Source organism: Cyrtonyx montezumae, unplaced genomic scaffold (assembly GCF_038088225.1).
Source record: "Cyrtonyx montezumae isolate F1298 unplaced genomic scaffold, pur_monq_1.0 scaffold_8, whole genome shotgun sequence".
NCBI lineage: Eukaryota > Metazoa > Chordata > Aves > Galliformes > Odontophoridae > Cyrtonyx > Cyrtonyx montezumae.
The window spans coordinates 110,085,589-110,110,337 of record NW_027072089.1 but is presented as its reverse complement, the minus strand read 5'-3'; the positions used below and the strand labels follow the sequence as shown (position 1 = coordinate 110,110,337).

The 24,749-nt window shown below is 38.2% G+C and overlaps 1 protein-coding gene across 3 annotated transcripts in view; it reads right to left on the bottom strand.

Moving 5' to 3' along the window:
• ANKRD28 (ankyrin repeat domain 28) overlaps positions 1-24,749 on the bottom strand; it is a 106,691-nt gene that overhangs the window by 45,234 nt on the left and 36,708 nt on the right. Inside the window, exons 1-3 of one of the 3 annotated variants that reach the window (XM_065753164.1) lie at positions 23,259-24,172; positions 22,119-22,202; positions 3,518-3,596 (exon numbers count right to left, since the gene is read on the bottom strand). In XM_065753164.1, coding sequence (XP_065609236.1) covers positions 3,518-3,596; positions 22,119-22,202; positions 23,259-23,375 — 280 coding nt within the window. In that variant the 5' untranslated portion in view covers positions 23,376-24,172. Of the gene's footprint in view, positions 1-3,517; positions 3,597-22,118; positions 22,203-23,258; positions 24,173-24,749 lie in introns of those variants that run through there. The other 2 variants (XM_065753162.1, XM_065753163.1) reach the window with 2 other exon arrangements.

The following is a 24,749-nucleotide window of genomic DNA, read 5'->3' as shown; positions in this document are numbered from 1 at the left end:
AATAGAAAATGCTTCTAAAATAATGTGACTAAAATATGATCTTTTGTTCCATCATTCTGTAGACTGTGAACAAGCACCTTTATGCCTCATGTACTTACTGTTCACCTTCCTACCTAACAAACTTAGTAATGCCAATTGCATATTTAGCTACAATCTGGGGGATAGACGATTTGAATATTCAGATTCCTGCAGAACATAGTGGTATCAGAATTTTCTTAAAAAACATTGACATCCTTAGGGGACAAGTTTAATAGTCAATTCAATGAACCATTACTTCAAGACTTTTACTAAGAAATAAAAAAATAAAAAAATACAATCTAAATGTCAAGCCCCAAACTGGAGGCATATCAAAGCAATTTTCCATGCTGTTCACAAGCTGTCATCTTCAGGACCCTTGCCCAGGTGAAAAATAACAGGAGAGCTCACAGATCAACCCTGAAGGCTGGTGGAAAAATAATTAACTCAAGAATTCAAAACCAAAGTGAATACACTTGTAAGACTGAAAACTTACTCCACAGGAGTCTGCAAACAGGCTGAAATAGTTTTTATCTTCAGAATGTGAAGTAAGGGTTGCTCACATCTAGAGTAAAGCATCGTAAAGTAACAGCAAGTTATGATCCAAAATACATCCCTGAAGGGATGCAAAAGAAGTTCCAACCAGAATTTTAAAAGCATGTCTACGTAACACACAATACATGCTTCAGCTAAGAATAGAGAATGATAAGAATCAGAAAAGAATCACTGAGTAGCAGTGGTGTAGTAATTGACTTCAGTAATTTTGACGCCCAGTTCGAAGGAAGAATAAAAAAAAAATCAAGGCAAACAGTCCCCACAGGACATGTGGCATAGTTGGAAAACTTCAGAATAGTTCCTAAGAACATACCGGCAAAACTACCTTAGAAGACATTACAAGATACAAAGTCAACCTCTTGCATGGTGAGAAATGTCAGGATGAAAGCAGCCTACAATACTTGATTCAGTTCCCCAAGCAAACACATTACAGCGGGCCAATTGTAAGCCACACCACTTTTACATGCAAATTTACTGAACACAGAAGACTTCTAGTCAAACGGGCCATTTAATTACTTTGTCACTGTTCAAAAAGTGGCCCTGCAACATGGCACATTTCCTTCAAACTTTACCACAGTAACAGATGTCCTTTATTTGCTCCCTAATGTTCACATTTTACAACAAGATGTAACCTAAATCTGTCTCCAAGGAGAGATTTGATCTCCAGCTGAATCACAATGGGGGAATTTTCTGTATCTTCATGAAATTGAGAAAATAAATACACTTATGATCTGTTAAGTGGTTCCAATTAAATTCCAATTAAGAGACGGGAGCTGGAAGAAAACTCTTGAGTTGTGTATTTTGAGGGAACATACACCCAGTCTCATAGAGAAGTACTGGTGCAGCACTTCAGATACAGCTGTGAGCACTCATACACAAATGACAAGATGTCAAATCCAGCATTCAGAAATGACTACATTAGTGACTACTATTTAAAGAGTCTGGTTTGAGCTGTTTGCCTAAGATTCCCAACTGTAAGCAGGAAATACTACAGATCAGTGCCCAATACAGCACAGTCTTTCAAACTAAACAGTCTTAACATGCAGACATCCCTTTCTCACCCACTGAATGCTTCCTCATCACTCACTCACAAATGCAGCAACACTGCAGCTGTGCCTCCTTCACTGTAAACCCCAGTTCACTCCCAGATCATCCCTCTTTTGGGAATGCGTGAGGCACTACTTCTACAGAAAGACACAATCCCATGTCACATCCACAGCATAATGCAGGAGCACACTCAGGTTAGACCGATACTGCCTCAACAGTACACAGCATCAAAGCTTTTGATCCTACAACTATTTTAATTGCTTTATGTAAGCAAATGATCATTTTTATTAATTAGCACTCATCTGAGATGTATCAATGCCTCCCAGTCGCCCTGAACAATCTTTATACACAGCAGCAGCCCACATCCTCTCCTCCATGCAACAATTCGATTTTGTACTACTTGTACAGTCCTAATTCTCAGTTCTCTGCTTCCCTTCTTTGTTCTTCAATTTTTCTTCCACTTATTCCCAGGCTTTGTGCCCAAATAGCATGACTAATCTTTCTTCTCCAACTATTATTTCCCAATCAGAGTCTTATTGCATTAATATCTGAATAAAATTATCTCTCCTTCCGTTAGCCTGAGAGAAGGAGTGACGGATTTTCTCCAGTCCCAGTTCTGGTGACTGGACTCAGCTCACCCACACTGGTCAGAAGCTTCAGTTACCAGAAGCAGTTTACTATAACTTCACAAAATTTATAACAAGGCTAATTGTTTTTATTTTATATCACCATGAAAACCCCAACAAAAAGAAATATCCTTGCCAAATTCACAATATCCTCTTAGAATAAAGAGGTCATTATATGTTCTCAAGAGTCACAAGAACTTGTTTTTCTCTTGACAGGGATGAACAGCATGCTTTTCTGACCCACTTTCTCAGTAACACAGTTGAGCTTTTCTGGGAAAATTTTTCTTAGATGAACAAAAACATTTTAAACTATGCTATATATTTCCGTAATAAGTATATAGTTATACAAACTGCTATCTTAATTATAATACTGTGGAAATAATATATATTAAGTGGAAATATGAAATTCTGCTAAACTATAAACAAATTAAGTCTTATCTGGCAATTTCAATTGACAATCTGGAGGCGATTCCTATATAATTATAGTGACACTTCCTTAAAGTGAAATTTGCTATTAAAAGGTTGCAATGGGAGAGGGGAAAACAGCCAACTACACATGGGTAGTGTTTGGCACTAAGCAGATTGAACAATGAAGAAGTTCTATGGGACAAGCTTTCATCTTTGCATCTAACCTTAGATCAGCTCCATATCATGAACTTAGCCTACTTGATGGGTAAGTCTGCCCAAGATAAAAGACAATCAATTCACTACCTCAGTTATGAAGCTGTGCTTTTAAGTTTTGTTTCAGTTTCTTGTTTCTCTTCCTTTTTAAGGTTAAAATGTACTGTTGTACAAAACTTGCACACTGTTTTAGTAAAAATAAATAGCAAATGAGAAAAGCAGTTTTAAAACTTCCACCTGAACCTATCTATATCCTGTGCATTTAAGCCAATAGCAAAAGATAATTAAAAAAAAATATCACCAACTTCAGATTCCATTTTCCACCTTTTTTCTGAAGGCCAATTTAAGACCAAAGCAATGCTGCAAACATCTACATGTAACACACACATTATTACTCCTTTAAAGTAGAGCATCTAAAGCTGATCAAGCTACAAAGAAAAAGAGAGAACTGAAAAAGCTTTCTACCAAAAGCATTTTAGAGCAGACCTACACAGTATTGTAACACTGCGAAGTGAGGAACCCAACTTTCAGTATAAGCTTCTTTAGTACATTAAATATCTCAATAAAAGCTACACAAACTAAGACGTACATAAATAATTCTTAGGATGTGCATAGAGGTAATCTTTTTTTCCATTAACAGGAACAGAACATACCAGATAAAATAAGTAGTTCAATAATTTCTGCATCTCCCAGATAGGCAGCAGCATGTAAAGGGGTCCTTTTCTCATTATCCTGTGGTAAGAGGGGGGAAAAAAGGTTTTATTTAAAATAAAAACTATGTTTTTAGCATTCTTCATGAGTTATGAAAAAACACTGCATAAAAATGCATCTTCCAAATATTATACATTTTATATTTTAGAAAACATTGTTACATTCGTTGAGTAAAGCACATCGCTCCCTAAGGAACTGTTACACCTATGCAGGCAGCTAGCACACGTTTTCCTGAGGTACACAGGTTGACAGATACTCATCACATCTAAACATAAACCTATCAGTTAGAAATCACCACTCACTTGTCTCCAGAAACATGAACTTAAGGTTGCCCTACGTATTTACACAAAGGTGCTTCACCTCCATATATTGGTATGAAATGCCTTCTTAGGAAAGTTGAAGGTCAACTTCAGCAATTACTTTCGAAACAGAAAACCAACAAGAAACTGGAGTGAGCAGAGGCAGAAATGCTGAGATTTCAACTGATTTGTTTACTGCAGATGAGCAAAGAGGAGGTAGAGATACAGTTCATTTTGCAGAAGCACTCCAGAAGATACAGATAATATTCAGCAATGTGGATAACTCAGGCTGATATTCCATCCTTCTGAAGATACAAGCAAGCAAGAACTTCAACATGCACAGTATTCACAGATGAAGATAACATTAACTTTTGAAAGCCCGGAATAAAGTACTTCTCAAATCTTTCAGCATCAGTGTCAATTCCCCTCCACCAGCTTAAACAGTAAAATAAGATCAGCTTTGTGTCATGTTGAATGATAGAAATGAACAAAAAATCAGCCAATTTGCTCTCTGGGGAACAGCTGCTGAAAAACTAAAAAAGAAACTGATCACCATGAGCATCCAAGATTAAGTTCTCCTTAGATATTCAAACCATTTTAATAGAGCTTGAAGCATACTGCAAGGTCAAGGGAGGAAGAATCAAGATGACAATCAGCAATGCGTTTTAAGTATCAAGGCATTTCTATTATGACAACTGCAGAAAATTTAATTTTAATTGAGCTTTTATTTGTTAAGATTTGCTAAAATCACTGTGATTAGTGAATCCCTATTTGAGGGTTATGAGCATGCAGGAAGAAAACTAAAAGTACATGGCAGGAGAGATCTGGGAGCAAAGAGTTACTGCTGGAACACACAACTTCACAACTCAGCACATTCCAAACCCCACGAAAGAAAACAACAGAAAGCACACACACAAACCCACCTCTCTAAACTGCCTGTTCACTGTTTTGTCCCCGCTCACAAGAAGCTCAAATCACACATTCACCATACTGTCAATGTTTCCTGACTTCATTTTCTGAATTACACAGAAGGGATTCAACACTGAGCAGCACAGAACCTGACACTGATGCACAATGAGTAAGCAATCTATAGTACTTCTTTATCATTAACACCACATAAAACCAGGATGTTTCAACCTTAGATTACAAGCTTCTGACTAACTAACTAACTAAATAAATAAATAAAACAAGGAGAAATTTAAAAAATAAAATAAAAAGGCTGTAAGCACATGGAAACATTCATACACACATTAAACTTGCTGCTCCCTGCAGCCCAAAGGAAGGGAACAAGTCATGCAATTAACCAGTCAGATCTAATCAATCAAATCTTTCAATACAAAGGAAGTGAAGGGAAGTGCTTGTTTAGCCAAGCCTCTCACATAGTTTTCTGAAACATCTATGATCCAGATTTCTGATAAATTCAAGTGATTTCCCCCAAATCCTACTGGGAAAGAGTTAAGCATCATGAAGCCACCAAGGCATGAAGGAGCAGTGTCTGAAAACACTCAAACCCAACTCCTAGTTCCACTGAGATGCTCACAGCTCCTCATTACTGGGGTCAACTCCCAGAAATCCCCAGAACTCTTCAGAAATGCCCAAAGCCAGGGTCTGTACCAACATCAAATGCTCTGCAGGTCAAAGACACTCTGGTCTGACTTCTTCCCTAGTTTTAAGCTGTAAATTTTTTATTTTTTTTAATCTTTTATTAATTAACTTGCATGTGGGAGAGGTTTCATTTTAGCAGAGATCCATTTTTCAGATCTTCTTACAAAATCAAAAAATCTGCATTCAGCAAGCTTTCCTCATCATGCATAAGTCAGCTTCCTTTAAAAAAAAATCAATTTTATTCCATTTGAAGTCTTAAGTTTCACTGGTGAATTTTAAAATGAAATCAGGGTAGAATTAAAGAAAAATTTTAAATTTTTTATGCTGCCATACAGATCAACTACTTTTTATTTAAAAAGAGTAATCACTTCAAGAACAAATTTCATCAGCAAATATAAAAATGTAAAAATAAAAATCATTACAGCAAGTAAAATTAAAAGCTTTCAGTTATAAGCTTTCAGTTTTAAGAAGCAACTTCGTAAACAAACATTTTGCAGCACTGATACATCATGCTAATATAAACTCTGGCACACAAATAGCCTTAGAATTATTTCTCCAATATTAACTTAAATGACACTAAAAGAAACATTTAATAAAACGATGTTTGGTTACATGAAAGTTTTTGTTACACAGAATATCTAAAACCACTGGTGCTATGTTATTTAAAATACTGCACAATCCCTAGGGGAAGCCTTTGGCAATGAAGAGAAATGTTTTTTCTGACTTAAAAACAAGTAAGGCAGATCAGCATATGACAGCTCTAATGATCCAGTGATCTAAGGTTGGAAAAAAAAAAAAACACTAAGATCACTGAGTCCAATCACTGACTTATCCCTACCATGACTGCTAACCCTTCCTCGGTGTCATACTCATTTCTTGAAAACCTCCAGGGATGGTGACTCCACCATCTCCCTGGGAAAACTGTTCCAATACCTCACCACTCCTCCTGAGAATAAATTTTTCCAATCTGAACTTCCCTGGTGCAACTTGAGGCCATTTCCTCTTATCCTGTCATTGTTTCCTGGGAGAAGAGGCTGACCCCCACCTCACCACAACCTCCCTTCAGGCTGTACAGAGTGATAAAGACTCCCCTGAATCTTCTCCAGACCCAACAATCCCACTTCCCTCAGCCACTCTCCGTAAGATTTGTGCTCCAGAACCTTTGTTGCCTTTCTCTGGACACCTCCAGGGCCTCAACATCATCTCTGTAGTGAGGGGCCCAAAACTGAATACAGTACACAACCTGCTGCATCATCAGTGCTGAGTACAGAGGGACGACCACGTCATCAGACATAATGTTAGCAAGGAAATGTATTAAAGTAGTTGCAGTAGGCAGGTCTTAGACACAGTTCAACGAAAATGTTGGTATTCCAGTAGAAACTACAAATTTATGTTCCTCCACTCCAAAGTGGAATTCCAGATATTGGCCAATGCAGTCAAAATAAAAAGCAATTTAAAAGTCCTCAAGGAATCAGTGTTCAGATAACTATTCTATTTCACAAAAATAAATAAATCACATCATCATGTTTATATGCACCTTCAAACTGAAATACATAAAAACATTTTATCATTCCATTTGTAGTACTACAGTTTCCCACATTTCCCAAACATTTCATCTACGTAGGTGTTTCTGTCAGTATTACAGCATGAGAAACAAAGAAGATGATCCCTCTAAAGCAAAATTTGGGATAAAATGACAATGCCAGTGGTGCTTAGAATTTCTTTACAACTCTCTTCCTTATCTTCAACAAAGCAAAAAAGCCTCCTTGGTAAAAATACTGTAAAATACTGGGCTTTCACTGTTTCATTAGGTACTTCTGTGAAGCCAAACAACAGAGAAATTTTAGGCTAAGTGAAACACACAGCATTCACATCTACCTCTTTTATTTTTTTTTCCTTTTTTTTTTTTTTTAACTAAGAAGTATCCTTTCAGATAAAAGTTATCTTTGTGTGGGTACTATCTCTGCAAACAACTGAGAGTTAAATTAGTGAGAAAGGACTTCTGGTAACTCCTAGCTTCACTGATAATACGTACCAATACAAATGCAAAATACGTGCAATTATTTAATAGCATCAAATATCAAAGGGGGGTCTCCCAGTGTCAAGACACCAGTGCTGCACTTAACATTCACTAAGACACAATGCAAATTTTGAAATTTTTAAAGATATTTAAAATTTTTAAAGATAAATGAATTTTTAAATTAGAATTTTTAAAGATAAAATGATTGCCTACTCTAAATATTTTTTCTTCCTCTACCCAAAACAGAATGCTTGGCTTTTATGTTTAAAACTTCATAAGACTTAGTTTAGGTATATAGTTGGGGCCACTGTAATTGGGAATGCTAACTCTTTGGAAGGATGTCCATTGACAAAGTATTGCTTTACATTAGTCCAGTTATCTTAAACTGAAAGTAGAAGAAAAAGATAAAAGTGTTAGGATTTCCAAAGTTGTAAGTTTCTAACAAATAACTTCATTTCTCATCTCTATTCCGAGAGTAATTTACCTGCTATTTTTTGGAAATTTTTTTCCAGTATTTCTCAAAATACCATTTCTTAAGTTGTTCTGACATTCACAGGATAGTCAGAACACAGCACTTAATGTTATCACAAATTTCTAACTGACTTTGACTAGCAGTATTTTTACAAGCAGAACTATATTTGCTCCTCCTATCTCAAATGTACCTCCAATATCCTGAACAGGATATAAGAAAGGACTCTTCTGCATACTTAAAAAAGAGGATGAAAGCAAACCATTAAGCCACAAAAACCATTTATATATTAAGCAGCTAACAAACAAGTATTGTTTGAGTCTGTATTAGTACCATCACAGTTAGAAAAGACTACACTTGTCGTGCTAATTCCATTAATTGCTTGAACCAATACTCATGCTAGTATTTTCCTAAGCACATGAATTGCATTCACAAGAGACATTTCAGAAAGCCCATGCTAAACCTGGTGTAATATAGGCTTATCACTAAGCTGTATTACATTTTAGGACATACCCTTTTTACACCAACTATTAAGTCACAGCAAATCTAGGAAGTTGAAAGAAAAGGCTATTAGGTACATAATGCTAGGGAAACAGTAACTCTCCACTCCAAAATTTGATTTTCCAAATCAAAATCAAATACTCAGCAAGTGCAAATGGATAATCCCAAGAGTTGCTCAGGTTTTGTAGACAGGGATATTTCAGAAGAAGGATGGAGGTTTAACGTGGGCCCGTCCAAATGGATGAAAATGAGATGAATCAACACTGAGTGGCATTAAAAGCTACAGAAACTGATCTAATCTACTCAGATTTAGTCACTAACGGATGTGATAAGAATTCTGGCTGCAGAAGATTTTTACCATATCCACATTTCCTCCATGAGAAAAACAACTTTTAGGTAGGTAACTCAGGCTGTAACAACAATGATCGACTGCAGTGTGTTCTGCACCAGGATGGGTGTTCCTTCCTTTTCTTGCTACTGTGACAGCCCAGGCAATCATCTTACTGTCCCAGTATGAAACCTGGAGTGTACCTGATGCCATAAAGAAAAACTGCTGGTCGAACAAGTTTTGCCTTCAGCTGGAGGAAAGAAGTGCACTGCTTTCTGTACTCCATTCCACATCATGAGACAAATGGGAGGTGAGGGAAAAGAACTCATGTTGCATGGCTTTGCTATTCAGACATACTTTGCAATCCCTGATAAATCCTCACTCATCTTAATGGAAGTTTTCAAGAAACTTCTAGAATTGCATTTCAAGTTCAAGTTCACAGAGTAGCATCGAAATCCACGGAAAATAACTTTCTTCCTATTCAGTTACGGGTTGTTTGATTAACTCAAATAACACATTCAATTAAAGAACTTGTCTTCACTGAACCACTGCACATATAGTTTATTCAGAAAATCTGAATCATTCAAAGTTTGGTTCCTTTCTGAAATGCCCAAACAGAAAGAAGAAACTCAGTATTCTTAAAAATAACATTTGAAAACTTTCTTAATGAAGACTGTACAAATAATATGTGCTCTTCAAGTCACACCAGCAAACATGACAAAGATGGTTTAGTGCTCTTATCCAAAAGGCGACTTGGTCTTTGACATTTGCATTCTGTAAAACAACTTCATGGGATGAGAGCAGGAGAAGAGGCAGAAAATGTGCCATTTCAGCTTATCCTAAATCCCAAACTTCATAACAATACTAGCAAATGTGATTGTGAATGCTGGTGGGTGCTACATCACAAAGAAGACTGGCAGAAAAGGAAACTGAAGTTCAAAATAGTACTGTTAAGTAACAGCGTTTTGGACAACTTTCCAAAAACCTTTCTCCTCAGATGTCTGATGTTTTATGTCACAAGCCTTAAACTGATGCAATAACAAATTGTTCACATTTGACTGTAAAGCAGTGGCCCCAGAAAGTAACACATGAAAAATAGAAAGTGAGTCACATCTTACACAAGGAACAATTACCAAGATTCAGTCCGATCCATGACTTAGATAGCAGGGCTACAAAGCCAGCTAAGCAATCTATCAGAAAATAAGAGCAAAAATTTCTTGTTTTAAGAAGTAACCACTCCCCTTGCACTCCTAAGCCCCCCCAAAAAACAACAAAAAGCCAACACAATAGTCACATTAGTTTAGTACGGTTACAACATTCAAACCATGAGATTCAGCTCATGAGCACGTCTTGTTTCCAAGAAGGTCATTTTAAAGTATTAAATCTTCAGAAATATAATAATAAAATAGCTGTAATTTGGTGGAATGTAGCATTCCTGTTTCATTTGGGTTCTCAAAAAATGTTATTTTTGTCTGTCAATGACAAAAGAAAACACTTAACTTTAAATAAAGCAATACTCCTTGGTGACTTGCAGGCAAGTATTTCAGGAGATATAATTTAAAAAAACCTCAAAACATCTGTATATCTTTACACCTCTCTCAAATATTATGTTTTGAAAGTATGAAGGCAGAATGCAGGTATTGTAATGCTCCTGTTGCTTCCACGATTCCTGCTAGTTCGGTTTTCATGTAAGGAACAAATACAACTCACAAGAAAAGATGAAGCTAAGTATTTATTCTACAAAAATGAACACAACCGTTTTTGCCCAAATTATGAAGGCTAGCATTTGCTGTGAGTGAAGTCAACAATCCACTTGTGTATTGAATAAGACATGAATAATTGAGCAGGCTTTGTGAGCTTCTACATTTCCCTCTGAGTTCTAACAATCAAGAATTTGATCCCATTTATCACTAATAAATGCCAGTGAATTCTTGCCCAATATACACAACAAATAAAGAGCTGTTCTCTACCCTTTGATATGATGGACTCAATCCTACAGTACAGCTGAGACATTTGGAATGCTTTGTTTTTTTTTCCTTTAACAGGAATTAAAATAGAGCATCTCGTGGCCAAGATTACACAATAGATACTAGATTGTGAAAAAAAAAATTAAAAACCAATACTGAAATTAACCTCTCCTAAACAAAGATTCTCTAGCATTTGAAACTATCCTATGCTTAGAAAATCAGCAAACAAAACATATGATAATCTCACAAAAAAATACTTTCCCTTGATTTTCCCTTTCCCAAATGTCAAATAAACCATTTGTAAACATCTGTCTGAAACAAGCTGTAGGATAAAAAGCCACAAGCTTTTAATTGGAATGTAGTTGCTGATAAGTAATACAAATAAAATAACTAACTATTCTTGAGGGAAAGAAAAAAAAAAAGCAGAATGCACGTACACAAGCATATGAGGAATATTATGTAACAGTCTGTGCTCATGCAGCAGGCTGAATAAGGGCTAGCAAATGCCTTGTCTTACCCAGTAATCTATCTGTAGTATCTGAGGACACAAATAAGAAAAGATGCCAAGAGAGAAAACAGGATAATACAGTCTCTGTTCATGCTCCAGTGAAAGATCACACCACACTAGGTAAGGTATGCACATCTCCATCCCAGTTTAAATCCACCATATTACGTTCAGGCCAGTGACACTTTTGTTCAGAAAAGCTGAGTTCTCTGCCTTTCTTATTACAAAGGCTAGTGTTAGCATGACATCCCTGAACGTGCCTGATGTAAAGCAGGTACTCATATCACTAACTGCACTGTCTTGGTGACAGAAAGGTAATAGCTTTTCAGGTTGTGTTTAATGTTAATACTTCTTTCGAGTACTTGAAGGGATCTTACAAGTAGGAGGGAGACTAACTTTTCACTGTCTGATAGTGACAAGACAAGGGGGAATGGCTTTAAACCAAAAGAGAGAAGATATAAGTTAAATGTTAGGAAGAAACTTTTTATGCAAGGGGTGGTGAGGCACTGGAACAAGCTGCCTAGAGGAGCTGTGGATGCCCCATCCCTGGAGGCATTCAGTGCCAGGCTGGGTGGGCCCCAGGGCAGCATGAGCTGATGGGTGGCAGCCCTGTCTGCAGCAGCAGGTTGGAACTGTGTGAGCTTTAAGATCACTTCTTACTCAAGCCATTCTACGATTCTTTGATTCAATGAATGGTGCTGAGAAATAACTCCACACCTCACACCCAGCAAGTGTCTGCATCAGCAGATGAGAAGTCCTCAAATCCTCCAATGCACTCCAACCCAGTGTGTGGCCCCCCAGGCCTCGGAGCCTCCTCACAGCCTCCTCCCCAGGCACGTCTGGGATGGCCCTTCCACAGAACACCAAACAAATGACACTTTCTCCTTCCAGATTTTGATTTACACTCAGCCTTCCCCAGAACTACATTTAAAGGACTGATTACTGATGTTGCATTAGATGCTCCTCTAATACATGAGATTGCTTTAGCGACTTGCAAAGCAGAGAAAATTGTTTTGTACAAAGTGACATCGCATACACATGCGGAGTTCTCACACGGGAAGTTACTATAAATAATCAGTAAATTCAAATCCTCTCTTGCTATTAACAGCAATGCATTCTTTAAGGACTGTGTCGATGTTGGATGTTAACACGCATTAAGTCTAAAGAGCTTTATTCTTCTCTCTGTTCTTGGAGCAGGGATGTTCTGTTCTCAAATACCAGTGCCGTGCATGACAGGCACAGCAAGTGCACAGCAAGTGCCAGGAGCAACCTCAGTAAGCTGGGGCTATTCAGGACCTTGTCTCTAGGTTGTTTTGTAAAAGTAGCAGGAAATGCAAAACTTCTAATGCTTTCTGAGTATGTAAGTAAGGTTACATTCAGTAAAAGTAAAATGACAAATCAGACACAATCTATAAAATCATTATCACTAACAAGAATCACACTAAGATTCAAATGCAGAAATTTTAAATGCATTTCAAGAATTACCTAATTATTCATGGTTCTCTAAAAGGATGCCAGTTTTCAGTGCTAATGGATAGCAATGACCAGAACAAATCTTGTCTGTCAAATCCCCAATTACTGTAAAACAAATTCAGTGTACAACCAATAGGGTAAAAACACTGCCATGCAGAAATCCAAGCTTGTTTGCCCAGTTCTGCAAACAGTATAACCACATTAACATAGAGTGAGGCAAGCTTACTAGGCCTGATGAGAAGCAGAATATAATTAGCACAAGTAGTACACTGTAATAATATTAATTCAGCCATTAATTCATACCAAGTCTCTAAAAAATACTTTTCACAGTTTGTAAAAATTCTCCCTCTAAGAAGAGTCCTACTCTGTGCAACTGTTAACTTGCTATCATTCACAGCATGCACTGTGCTGGGCAGCAATCCAGACTGACCTGTACCTCTGTCGAAGGTTTTATTGTATTGCTCTAATAAGAGTGATAACTCAATACACTTGAAAATCTCATTTGCACAGAGTAAATATGATGTTACCAACAGGATGCAGCGGATTATTTCAATTTGGACTGGCAAGGTTCTGACATTAAGAGTTCTGATTCTGAAGGAAAATGCTCACTTACATAGAATGTTTTAAAATACAAAGCTAAATCTCTTTCTGCACCAGAAAAGGAACTCAGTGCAATGTGGATATACCTTATATTGAGGCTGAAAAGCATAATTCACTCTCTAAGCTGCATTAAAAAGGAAATAAGCTATCTGATTATTCATTACAGATGACATGCTTTGAAAACATTCCGCACTAATGAACAGGAAACACAAAACTGTAATATAATTAAGTAACAGTAAATAATTGCTATATTATGAACTCAAATTTTCAAGCAGCCAGTGGATATTCTTACAGTACCCAGACACAGTATGCAACACACTGGATGTTTCCACAACACTCAGAAGAAATAGGTCTCCAAAGTTCTCCTTTATTTTTTTAATTATCCATGCTTCAGATCCACAAAACAAACAGCCTCTTAGCAATTCCTCTAGAAACAGATGAAACTTACCTACAGGGAAAGCTTCCTTATACTCTCTGCAGCTAAGTTTCTTCTTACCCCCTTCAGATACTTAACATTAGCACTCCTGTTATGAAGAGCTTAGCTCTATACCAAAATAACCCCTGGATATTCCCACATGGTAGTGATAACCTCTATCTACTCCCTTAAAAAAACACCTCACTGAACTCAAGCATGCTCAGCGGCAATAAGTTTTATAAGTTAACTCTGGACCTTTTTAATCAAAAAGCCTCACGTATTTACCATTGCTATGCACATTATGCCTTTTTAAAAGCCAAACTCTTGATCTTCTTGCAAATGAAGATCATGTCATATACTGATGCATACCTGTCAATTCCAAGCAGGTAGAACCTGCTGCAAAGGATCACATTCTCAAGAAACAAGATTCCTCATAGAATTTTCCTAATGTTTCTTCACATGTAAATAAACATCAATTAAGTGAATGCTGCAGGAAGCAGGAGAGCCTCATGACTCATCATCAGGCTGGTCGCACAGTAAAAGTGGGTTCCTGTTTGTGGTGGAAACATCGAGAAAGCTTATTACAGAGAATATCCAGCATCAGAACATAATGAATTTCATTGAAATGCACACTGAAGAGAAGTCTGAGCAAAAAAAAAAAAAATTATATATATATATATTTTTTTTTTGCTCAGACTTCTCTCATATATATATATATATATATATATATATATATATGAGAAAGAAGCATCTTACTATAATTTTACAGCTGAATTTTATTAGAAGCCCAAGGGCAAAGAAAATAGGTGCTGCCATAAATCTCTGAGATTATATACTACTTTCTTCAATACCACACGAGACAAATGTATTTGCATATGCCTCATGCAAAATAAAATCATACCAAATTGGATACAGTCACTAGCTGGTTAAAATGTCTCCAGTAATTGGAATTTAAAGCCTTCTCAACTCTTACTAAAGATCTGTTCTGATAAAGATGGTAGGTATAGCTTCTGCTAGGAAGACAGTGAACAGAAACTGTTCAGCAAACAGCAGTGGAAGTGTCTGAAGGCATACCTTATTTGTTTTATTATTTTCTGCAGTCCCAACTTCACCTGCTGCCCTCTGTGTGGTCTCACAGGTACACAGTTGCTAATACAACACTTCTCAGACTCTGATACAGCTTCTGAAATAGGGTTCTGAATAGAAACAGTGAGGCAGGAATTGCTGTACCGAATCAAAGTCTGTTTCTAAACAGTGGGTTTAATTGGAGATACTGTCATTATTCATATTTGTTTATACAGGAATATTTAACTTTCTCTCTGACCTCCTGCAATGATTTCAAGGGCTCGTTCCCACTGACAGTTGACTGTATGTTTAGATAAGCTACCCTCTGCATCACTCCAAAAGTAATGCCTCACAATTTATTTCCATGGAAATCACAACAGACTCAAAGAGCATAATAACACTATTTCATAGAGCAAATTCTCAGCTACAAAACACTATTTTTCAACGTAGTCATCACCGTTAGCTATGCACCTTTTTTCCAGCGATGAACAAGAACTTGCCAGCTGTCCTTGTATAAATTAGCACCAGCAGAGGTGATATACTGTCACCACTGGTGAAATGCACCACCCACCACCTCATTTCTACTGGTTGGTCTCCATAAACGCCCAGCAAGCACCAATGAATGTCAATGGGAACAATTCTTTCTGCGTGGAGGAATTTAATGATGTTCCTTTGCTTCATCCGCATTCCCATGCGAGATGCCATTCTGTCAGACTACCCCTCTGCTGCCATCTGTCACATGGCAACAACATTAACAGAATATCAGTGGACGTTTTAACCTCTGCTGTCATATCACCAACATCTACTTCTGACATCATGGACCAACTGAATGAAATATGAGGCTCTGCCTTCAGAGCAGCCTTTGTAGATGTATATATACCCACATGTACATCTATGCCTTTTTAGTACACTGGTGTTATCTGAAGGAAAACTCACATCCAGTCATAGTGGTAAACAATTCAAAGGATGAAAATAAGCTAAGGCAACTAGAGCCAAACTCAAAACTTATAACTCATACGTTCTCATCAATACTGTAAAACCTTTCAGACTCACTGATTTCCTTAATATTACTGGGAAAAAACTTGTTTATAATCTGAACTGTTAAGAAGCCAAACAATACTTGAAATGCATATGTATAAGAAAATTTACTACTCTTCAGAATGTATTACATTTTTTTCTGCATGCTTTGTTAATTCCTGCCTGACATTCACGTCAGCAAAGCAAGAGCGATGGAGCTGCCTGCACAGTCTGTGCTGCCAAGGAGTACAATAAGATGCTGCTCTGCAGCATCAAATAAGTTAGCCCAAGTTTTTGTTGCCAACTGCAGCTGCCAGCATAAAAGGCCTTCATGCAGTCTACATCTCCCGCACGAATTCAATGAACAGTTACTGAGTCTGATGCCTGTTTCAGACAAAAAGACTCCTTAACAAACTCAAGCTCTCTCACTCTTTAGAAACAAGTTTAAATTATGTGATTTTTGCTTAGCACTAGCTACCATTTATTCTCACCAGTTCAGATACAAAGGTGCCACGGTAGCTTCATTCTCATTGTGACTGATGGAAGCATGATGCAGTAACATGAGCTAAACTGTCCTGGAAAATGATTCAACTTCAAGTGTTCTTCTTGTGAACAAAATGACACATATTATAAAACAGAGCAGAATTTCTTTCTGGTCAATGATCATAAATGTCCCTGAAGTGGAAAGAAGTATGGTTGGCGCACACCTGCCATCTTACTACCTTCACCTGGCTCATGCAATTTTCTATGCAAAATTGTCAGCGTTCTCCACTGTTTTCAAACCTATTTCCAGAGCATCTTAACAAGCACAGAAACACAGCACTGCGTGAACTGCCCCTGTCAAAGAAGTGCCATGCTCTAACCTGCTCTAAGCAGCACCTTCCACATGCCTCGCATGGTAAATTCTTCCCTTGATGCAACTTAAGTTACAGAAGGTACTGAACAAAAGGGATAACTTCAACAGCCTATGTATAGCAATTAATAATGAGAGAGGTGATAAAAAATCTCATACTATTCATATACCTTGGTAATATGAATGGCTACAGAAAGATAACAAAAACAATCTGTGGGAGTTTTTTATCTTTACCTCATTATACTTCACAGCTTTTTGTTTATCTGCTTTTAATCAAGGCCATGCTATCTATATAAGTTTCTCTACCTTTAGACATACTAATTAACTGCCATGTGATTTAGTTTCCTGCATAACAATACATCAAAAATCTGTACATAATTTATTTCCATGATCAGAGCACTGCATTCTGCTGCATTTTGTGGAACATTCTATATTTCAGCCAGCTAAGTCAGGTTTTTCTTGTTCTGTGCTGCACTTCTAAGCCTGGAAAAGAAAGTTAGCCAGAGTGCAGCCCAAAAGAGAAGTATAAAGATGAAAATCAGTAAACTTTTACCTATTTTTTTTTATTTAACCTCTTTTAGCATTTTCCTGATCAACACCAGCATCAAGAAGAATCTTTCTTATTTTTTAAACTGTGCTATAATTTTCATTATTATTTCCTGAATTACCTGGATAACTGATACTCTCAATTTCTAATTCTCCTGATAACTAAACTCAGTGCTGTATGAGAAACCCTAGGCTTGTGTCCAGACTAACAAGCCAAGTTTCTTCCTCTTGCAGTACATGCAATGATGTGCAGAGAAAAATCAAAGGCAACAAGAAATCAAGACAGGCATCTTATCTTACCCCAGGAGGAAACCCAGCAGCATTTTCCTAGCATGCAAATGACACCAACAAGGAGTTATGCAAACCCACATTTGGCAGGGCTGGGAACAGAGCCCACACCACCACTGCAAGAGTCATCCATGCAGCAAGCCCTCAGTTCAGAGCAACAAAGACAGATGCACACACTTTGCTCTCCTATTCATACCTGTCACAATGGTGCCACTGGGTCACACTGCTAGCCAGCCCCAGCAACAAAACCTGGGATTTATGGGCAACACGTTATAGCTGCAGGGTTGTTTGGCTGTATGGTGTTAGTTATTTTTTTGCTGTCGCTGTTTTAGGGCGGTTGGTGGTTGTTGTTTTACTTTTTAAATTGCATAATAGTAGCACAGGTGAGCTTTAACTTTTTGGTTCCTTATTAAAGTGCCATTAAATTCAGAGCTGTGCTGGATGGCATGTGGTACAGAACAGAAAACATCTGCATACCATGACAGCTGCACTGATAGTACAGTATGTGGGATTTCGTTTTCCAGTGTTACATCTTGTGTTGTAAAAAAAAACCCACCTTACTCATGCAGACAACAGTTTGAAGATATGCTTCATATAAAGCTATTACAATCTCTCAAAGCACAGTGAGCAGCAAGACACAGGTGGTTCATGTTGAAGTCAATAACCACACATGTCAATCAGTATTTTAAATTGAAGCAGTGAGTACCTTTGAAAACTGGGAGACACCTGTGTCACTCTGGGATTCCCCAAATGCAGCGCCTCTCTGGCATTAGTGCGAAAAGAGCAAGGGGCATACTGACACTGCTTCCAGAGAGGATCAGATATTTATTCCCTTGGCTAAGATCAAGTGCAATTGGGTTATAACGACAGCATATAGAGTTACCTCAAGTATCGCTTTCTGTGGTTAGAAATATTATCCTAATAGTTCTTGAAGGAGGAGGAAAAGCTGTTTTGATTTTGAACAACCATTTCAGGAATTAGATGTAGAAATTCTGTAGCATTTCTGTCAGTGAGATGATATTCCTTCAACACAGTAATGCTCGTAACAAAAGCCAACATGAAATACTCCATGTTCATAATCTATGAAACTGAGCATAAAGCCTAAATGTTTTGGTTACGAATGAAGAGGTACAATTTTACAGCGTCAACAGACTTCTAAACCTAACAAAAATTAAAGAAAAAAAGGCTAAATCCTGACTGATGAAAGGCAATAATGGTATCACTTAAGTAAAATTAACTGCTGAGAACTGCACAAATTTCAAACTAACTTTGCTATTCTAATCACCAAGAAGAGGAAACGTTGACATTCATCATTAACTAACAAAGAGATACTGTCTTAATTAGCACATACCACCTTTCTTACTGTCAAAACTAGAAAAGTGTAAGATGGTACAAAGGAAAAACTAGCAGTAAGAAATACATACGAGTGCACACACGCCACCCACTGTCACTCTCCCTCTAAATAACAGAAACTCTATCGGGCTTAACATATGTGTGTGATTTAAGCCTGATTCGTGAAACTAGCAGCTACAGTTTCTCAAGCTTTTTGGGGGAGGAGGAGGGAGAAGTAATCCTTTCTCCCCTGTTTTTTCCAGTAATTGGAGCCTCAGAGAGTGCACCTTCCAAAAATATCTTTGATCAAAGTTCCCGTAAATCAGGTTTGTCTAGGAGGTGGCACACACCAAGGAGCCAAGCCTTTTTGACCCGCAACTTAATCAGCTAAAGAACATGCTTAATTTGCTCTTTCTTCACATGAATCACAGCAGCTGAGTTGAATAAAATATATACATCCTAAATCTAGACTCAGGCTGTGACTCAAGAAAGCTGCTAAATGTGACCTGAGCAGGGAACAACCTCCTTCCCGGAAGAGCCCAAGTTTACTATTACTATCATTACTACTATGATCTTAGCATTTGCACACAGGAACTCAAGTTACGAAAGGCCACCCATCTCAGAATCTATCTAAATACAATGCTGTTCTGCTGCAAGACATCACCTGCTTTATGAATAATGCTCTAATACAGTCCAGCCTGGATGTAATCGGTTGGCATTACCAAATGGGCAAATCACAGCCTAGCTGCAGGAAGCCAAACACACAGACTCAACTCAGCTTTAACAGAGCATGAAGCCAATGGCAAATAAAATTAAAGATGATATACCTGTAAAGTAAAAAGGTAAATGAAGGTGGATGAATACAGAAAGAGAAAGAAAGGTATTTTATCAAGATACCAACAACTTTGCAGAATGACTGCCACTGTTACAATAAAGACCCAGTGCAGCTCTATCTCCAGCTCTCTTCTGGGAACAGTTTCATTTGCAGGACTCAGTCTCCAGTTACATAACCCAACCCACTGCAACGCAGAAGGGAGGAAGGAATCCCAGCTATTAGAATACAAACTGCAAAACAATTAGCTGGTACTGAGAGGAGAAAAGACTCTGCAGAGGCTATGGAGGGAACAGCCTTGGAATTCAAACAATTGTACTGAAGCACTTGGAAAGCTAAGTGGAAAAACATCTAACACATATACTGGTTCTAATACAACCCACTGTAGTTCATCCCAACCCTTCTCTTTATTAGGAAACACACAGTCAATTCATTTTCTTCACTTTTTTCCCCTCCTTATACCCACATCAATTCATAACACACAACTAAGGGAAAAGGTTTGTTTTGGGACTATGTCAGAATACACTACCTAAGTCAAGTACATATGACAAGTGCAAAACCCAAGAAAAATACCACAAATAGACAGATCCCTAGGCAGTTAACTTTATTTCTACCAATCCATGGGAGGACTTGGATGCTCAGCAAATCCAGACAATTGTTTTATGAGTTATATGTGAATTCAGTATTAAGTATTGCAGTAGGATTAGAACCACCATGATAGAATGGATTGGTTATATTAATAAGCATCTGCCTACACCGAAGAATGGAAAACAGCTTGTTTTCAATGCACTGTAAATGCTCCTCGGGCATCACTACTGCAAGACACATATGTGGTCTAAATCTATAGCAAGAAGGAAAATTGGTATGTACACATATGTAAAAACAAACAGAATCTGAATATTCTATCTACAGTATTTTACTTTGGTATATTTTCATATTTTATAGTCCAGAGTAACCCTCTTCACCAAGAGGTATGAACAATTAAATCATCAGCTTTCTTATATAAGTATGACTACTTATTTTATATTTATGCCTGTTTGACAAATGTTGAGTGAGAACCAAAACAAAACAAACTCACCTCCTCATGGATAATGAAACCTACCAGAGGCTTTTGTAATAAGTAATCAAGAAAGCAGAAAGGTACTAACTTTACTTTTTTTTACAGTGGATGCTACACCTGAGTTGCGCATGGAGAGATACAAATGAAAAGATATAGACTAATCAGTTTTTAAAAATGAATATGCTAATAATAGGATCAAAGTGTGCACATGGAGAGACAAGACAGTCACACACACATAGAACGAGTACTCTCATGACTGAACAGATTATGTCATTTGATATTATATAACCCATCACAGATTGTTGCTGAAGAACAAGCAAAATTTCTCAAGGAGAGGGAAAAAAAAAAAGAACATTATAAAACAAAACTCTCAATCAGACAGTGAGATTCCTGGTACAGGGCCCTACCCAAGCTCTACAAGACAGAGTTCCAGTTGGCACTGGCCAGATACAAATTCCACAGAATGCTTTTAAATGTCAAAATACACACGCCTAACTAAACATTTGCTTTTGGTTCTGTGAATCTAAAGAACAAAAGGTAAACAATGACCGTGGTCTTACACTGGCAACTGTGTAACATCCAGACGGTTAGCTTTAGCTTTTTATCGTCACTCTTATTCTGATGCACTGCGAGGGGAAACAGCTCCACATTGCTATGATGCTATACCCTAAATGGCTAATGGCAGCCTGCTTCAATAATCAGAACAACTTCTAATAGAAGCAAAAGGTTTATGCAATACTGTCTTGCACAGTGTCAAAGATGCATATTAGAACTTTAATAGAAAGTAACTACAGTAAACACATGCTGTTCAGTTCTTTGAATTTCACCCCAAATGGAACAAACTCAATTTATTTTCAGTACAACTTCTAAAATTAAATCTGCAATGTCACTAACACGACACATGAGCACAAATTCTATCTTTAGAGGCTAATGTATGTGTTGGGTTTCCCTCTCTAAAATCCATTCTTAAGTCAACCTACTGAAACTCTGTACTATTTTCTTTAATTGTCAGATATGTACTATACGCTCTATTTCATTCAAAGCATCACACTCAACTAGTGTTCCTTTCTAAGAAGTTCTGATAAACCTGTACAAACTTTTCAGCTCCCCCAGTACTGCAAAACTAGCATTTGAAAAAAATATAAAATTAAGGCTTAATGAACGTAGAAAACTAAAAGAATATCTATCATCTTTCTCCATTCTCTTTTCCAGAATTAAGTGTACATAAAAAACTTTACTTTTGCTTATTACATAAAAGCACTACAACTTACAGCTCTTGAATTAACATGGTTTTAAAGTGGTTAGTAGGGCAGAAAGCTGGACCAAAACAAAAGTAGACTGTACTTCAAGGCTAATGTTTAGATTTACCTGAAAATTAACATCTTCTTTCTTAAATATTAATGCTCGAACTTCATCAGGGTCTCCATTAAATATAGCTTGAACCAATGGTGGCTGAAACAAAGAAAAAGATAGGATGTTAATCCATTTCAGTTTTTAGTGATGTTGTATGATACTGTGATGTGTAACAGAAACACAAGGTGAGGACAAAATCAAACACCTCAGGCAGCAAAATAAAGTAACTACTAACAGTAAACAGAACTGAAAGAATTCAGAACGTTAAAAACCTCAGCCGCACAAGCATACTCTGTCACTGCAGGAACCAATGAAATATATAAACATTTTACAAAAAGCCTATAGAGCTGCTTTTAACAGCTGAAAAGAAAACACCTCTGTATAAAATCAGGGCTATTATAACTTACTGTAAGTTCTATAGAATTTATGTAGGTAAATACCCTTTACATTAGAAAGTGACTGAAGTGAACAGAATTTTTTTACCTGAAGAAAGCACAAGAAAACAAAGTGCATCAATCAGATGAGCATGGTAACAAATCTGTGCTCACACACTTCTATCACTAAATATAGCAGGATTTCTTAGTAAGAAAAGCTGCTGAGATATGCCAGCAAGATTTTAGTCAGCCACCTCACAAAGATTTAAAGAAACAAAAGCAGAGTCCCCCCAGCACTGACCATGAGAGGTACTCTGAATCGAACAGTTGCCTTTCAATTACGACTTACATTATTTTACTTTAGCTTTTAACTGCTGTCACTTGATGAACTCTCTATCAGTTCTCAAAATAAACACAGCATATAACTGCAATATAATGATTACATCAGTTCCTAAAGTGGCATTGCATAAATGTGACACTGAGGAATGAGGAGAGGGGGAAAAGCATTTACTCCCAACATAGTTCACCAAGCCCTCTGACAATCCCCTGCTACTATGCAAGAGCTGAGATCTACTACTACAGATTTCCATGCAGAACAGCAAGCCCTTGCAAACATTAATTCTGCAACTAAGTTTCAGGTTTGCCCTCTTCGGTATAGGCAGTTTTTACCACTTTGGCTTCTTTCAACACCATGCACGTTTGTGATAATCTTACAAAATTTCTGTTGCCATCCTCACCAGTATTACAAATGAGAGATAAGCCACCGAGCAACGTGTCTTACCAGCACATTTCCGGGAGGTAATGGACGCAAACATATATTTTCCTGAGGTATAGTGGAAACAAATGTGGGAGAATCATCTTCCTCCTCCTCCAAAACAACAATACAGACTCGACTCATTCGATCCGTTTGAAGAAGCAAAAGCAAACAGAATTAACGCCAGCAACTCTGTTTCTGGAAGCACGCTGTAGGTATTGCACCGAGGACCATACAGGGAATGCTTTCACCTGTTTCACATACACTCACAAACTTGTGAGCACTGCTGGTATTTGAATATTTAGAAAAGGACATTGCAATCCCCTTCTATGCTCCATTTTTCAGATTTAAGCACCCTGAGACGTTAAGAAAGTTCTTGTTTTAAATAAAATTTCACAAAACATCAAAACCACAACGATGAGACTGTGGAACAGCTGACAAAAATACCCTCGACCCAACTGAATTACAACAGAGCTCGCTGCCTCTAAGAGCTGTCCTTCCAAGCCAATCCGCCCTTGTCAGCAGCACAACTCGAGCAGCGTGCCTCCCCCCTACGCAGACAGGGGGATCATTGTTGGAAGAGCCCCGGCTCCATTCTGCAGGCCTAGAGAATGAACAATTGCTCTGACGGAGACGGCCGTGGCTATTCCCGGTCCCGCAAGGTCAGTTGCCAGCAAACAGTAGCGGGCTCTCTGCTGTCCGAGAATAAACGCGGGCTCTGACCATTCTGCGATTCTGCAGCCCCGTTCCTCAGCGTCAGAAACAGTCCGTCCGAGAAATGCATCCGTTTTCCAGCTGTTATTCAGAGCGTGGAGAGAGGCAAATAATTCTTCCCTGTGCAATAAAAATATCTGCAACGTACAGCGAGGCTGCAGCACATTTACATGCGATGAGTCAGAGCGCAGGGACAATGCAACTCCTTGAATAAGGCTGCTGGCTCGATCCAGCCTCCCCAAATGACAGACGCAGGCAGCTCACCCCTCAGTGCCACCGGCAGCACAGCGCGCTCGGTTCTCCTTCCCCTGGCTGTGGCTTCTCCATCAGGGAATGCGCTCGGCACAAATCCCAACAAGAAGGACGCTTCGGCAAAATAAGCCAGCTCCTGCACGCCAGTGACTGCCTCAGACTTCTGCAGAAGCATTCATCACTCAAGCGTTCCTTTTGATCGCCATGTGAATCCAGTTCCCGTGAGAGCCCTCATTCAGATTAAGGCGGAGAGCAAGGGGAAAAAAATAAAAATCAGGCTCTGCGCAACTCCTCCGAGCCAACTTCTTTATTCAAACATCTGTCACTGTGCCAAGCTGATCTTCCTCTTTGGATGGAGGCTCTGCTTAGCAGGTTTTTTCCCCAACAGATGAAATGATATGACAGCAGATAAACCCTGCAGCGGCCCGGCTGCCCCGGCAGAGCGGCAGCTCAGCTGAGCGCAGACTGCAGGCTCGCAGGATGGAATGCCCCGTAATGCTCACATGTCACACGCAGCCAGCTACTGCTCGCCCTGCAACTTCCTCTGGCACA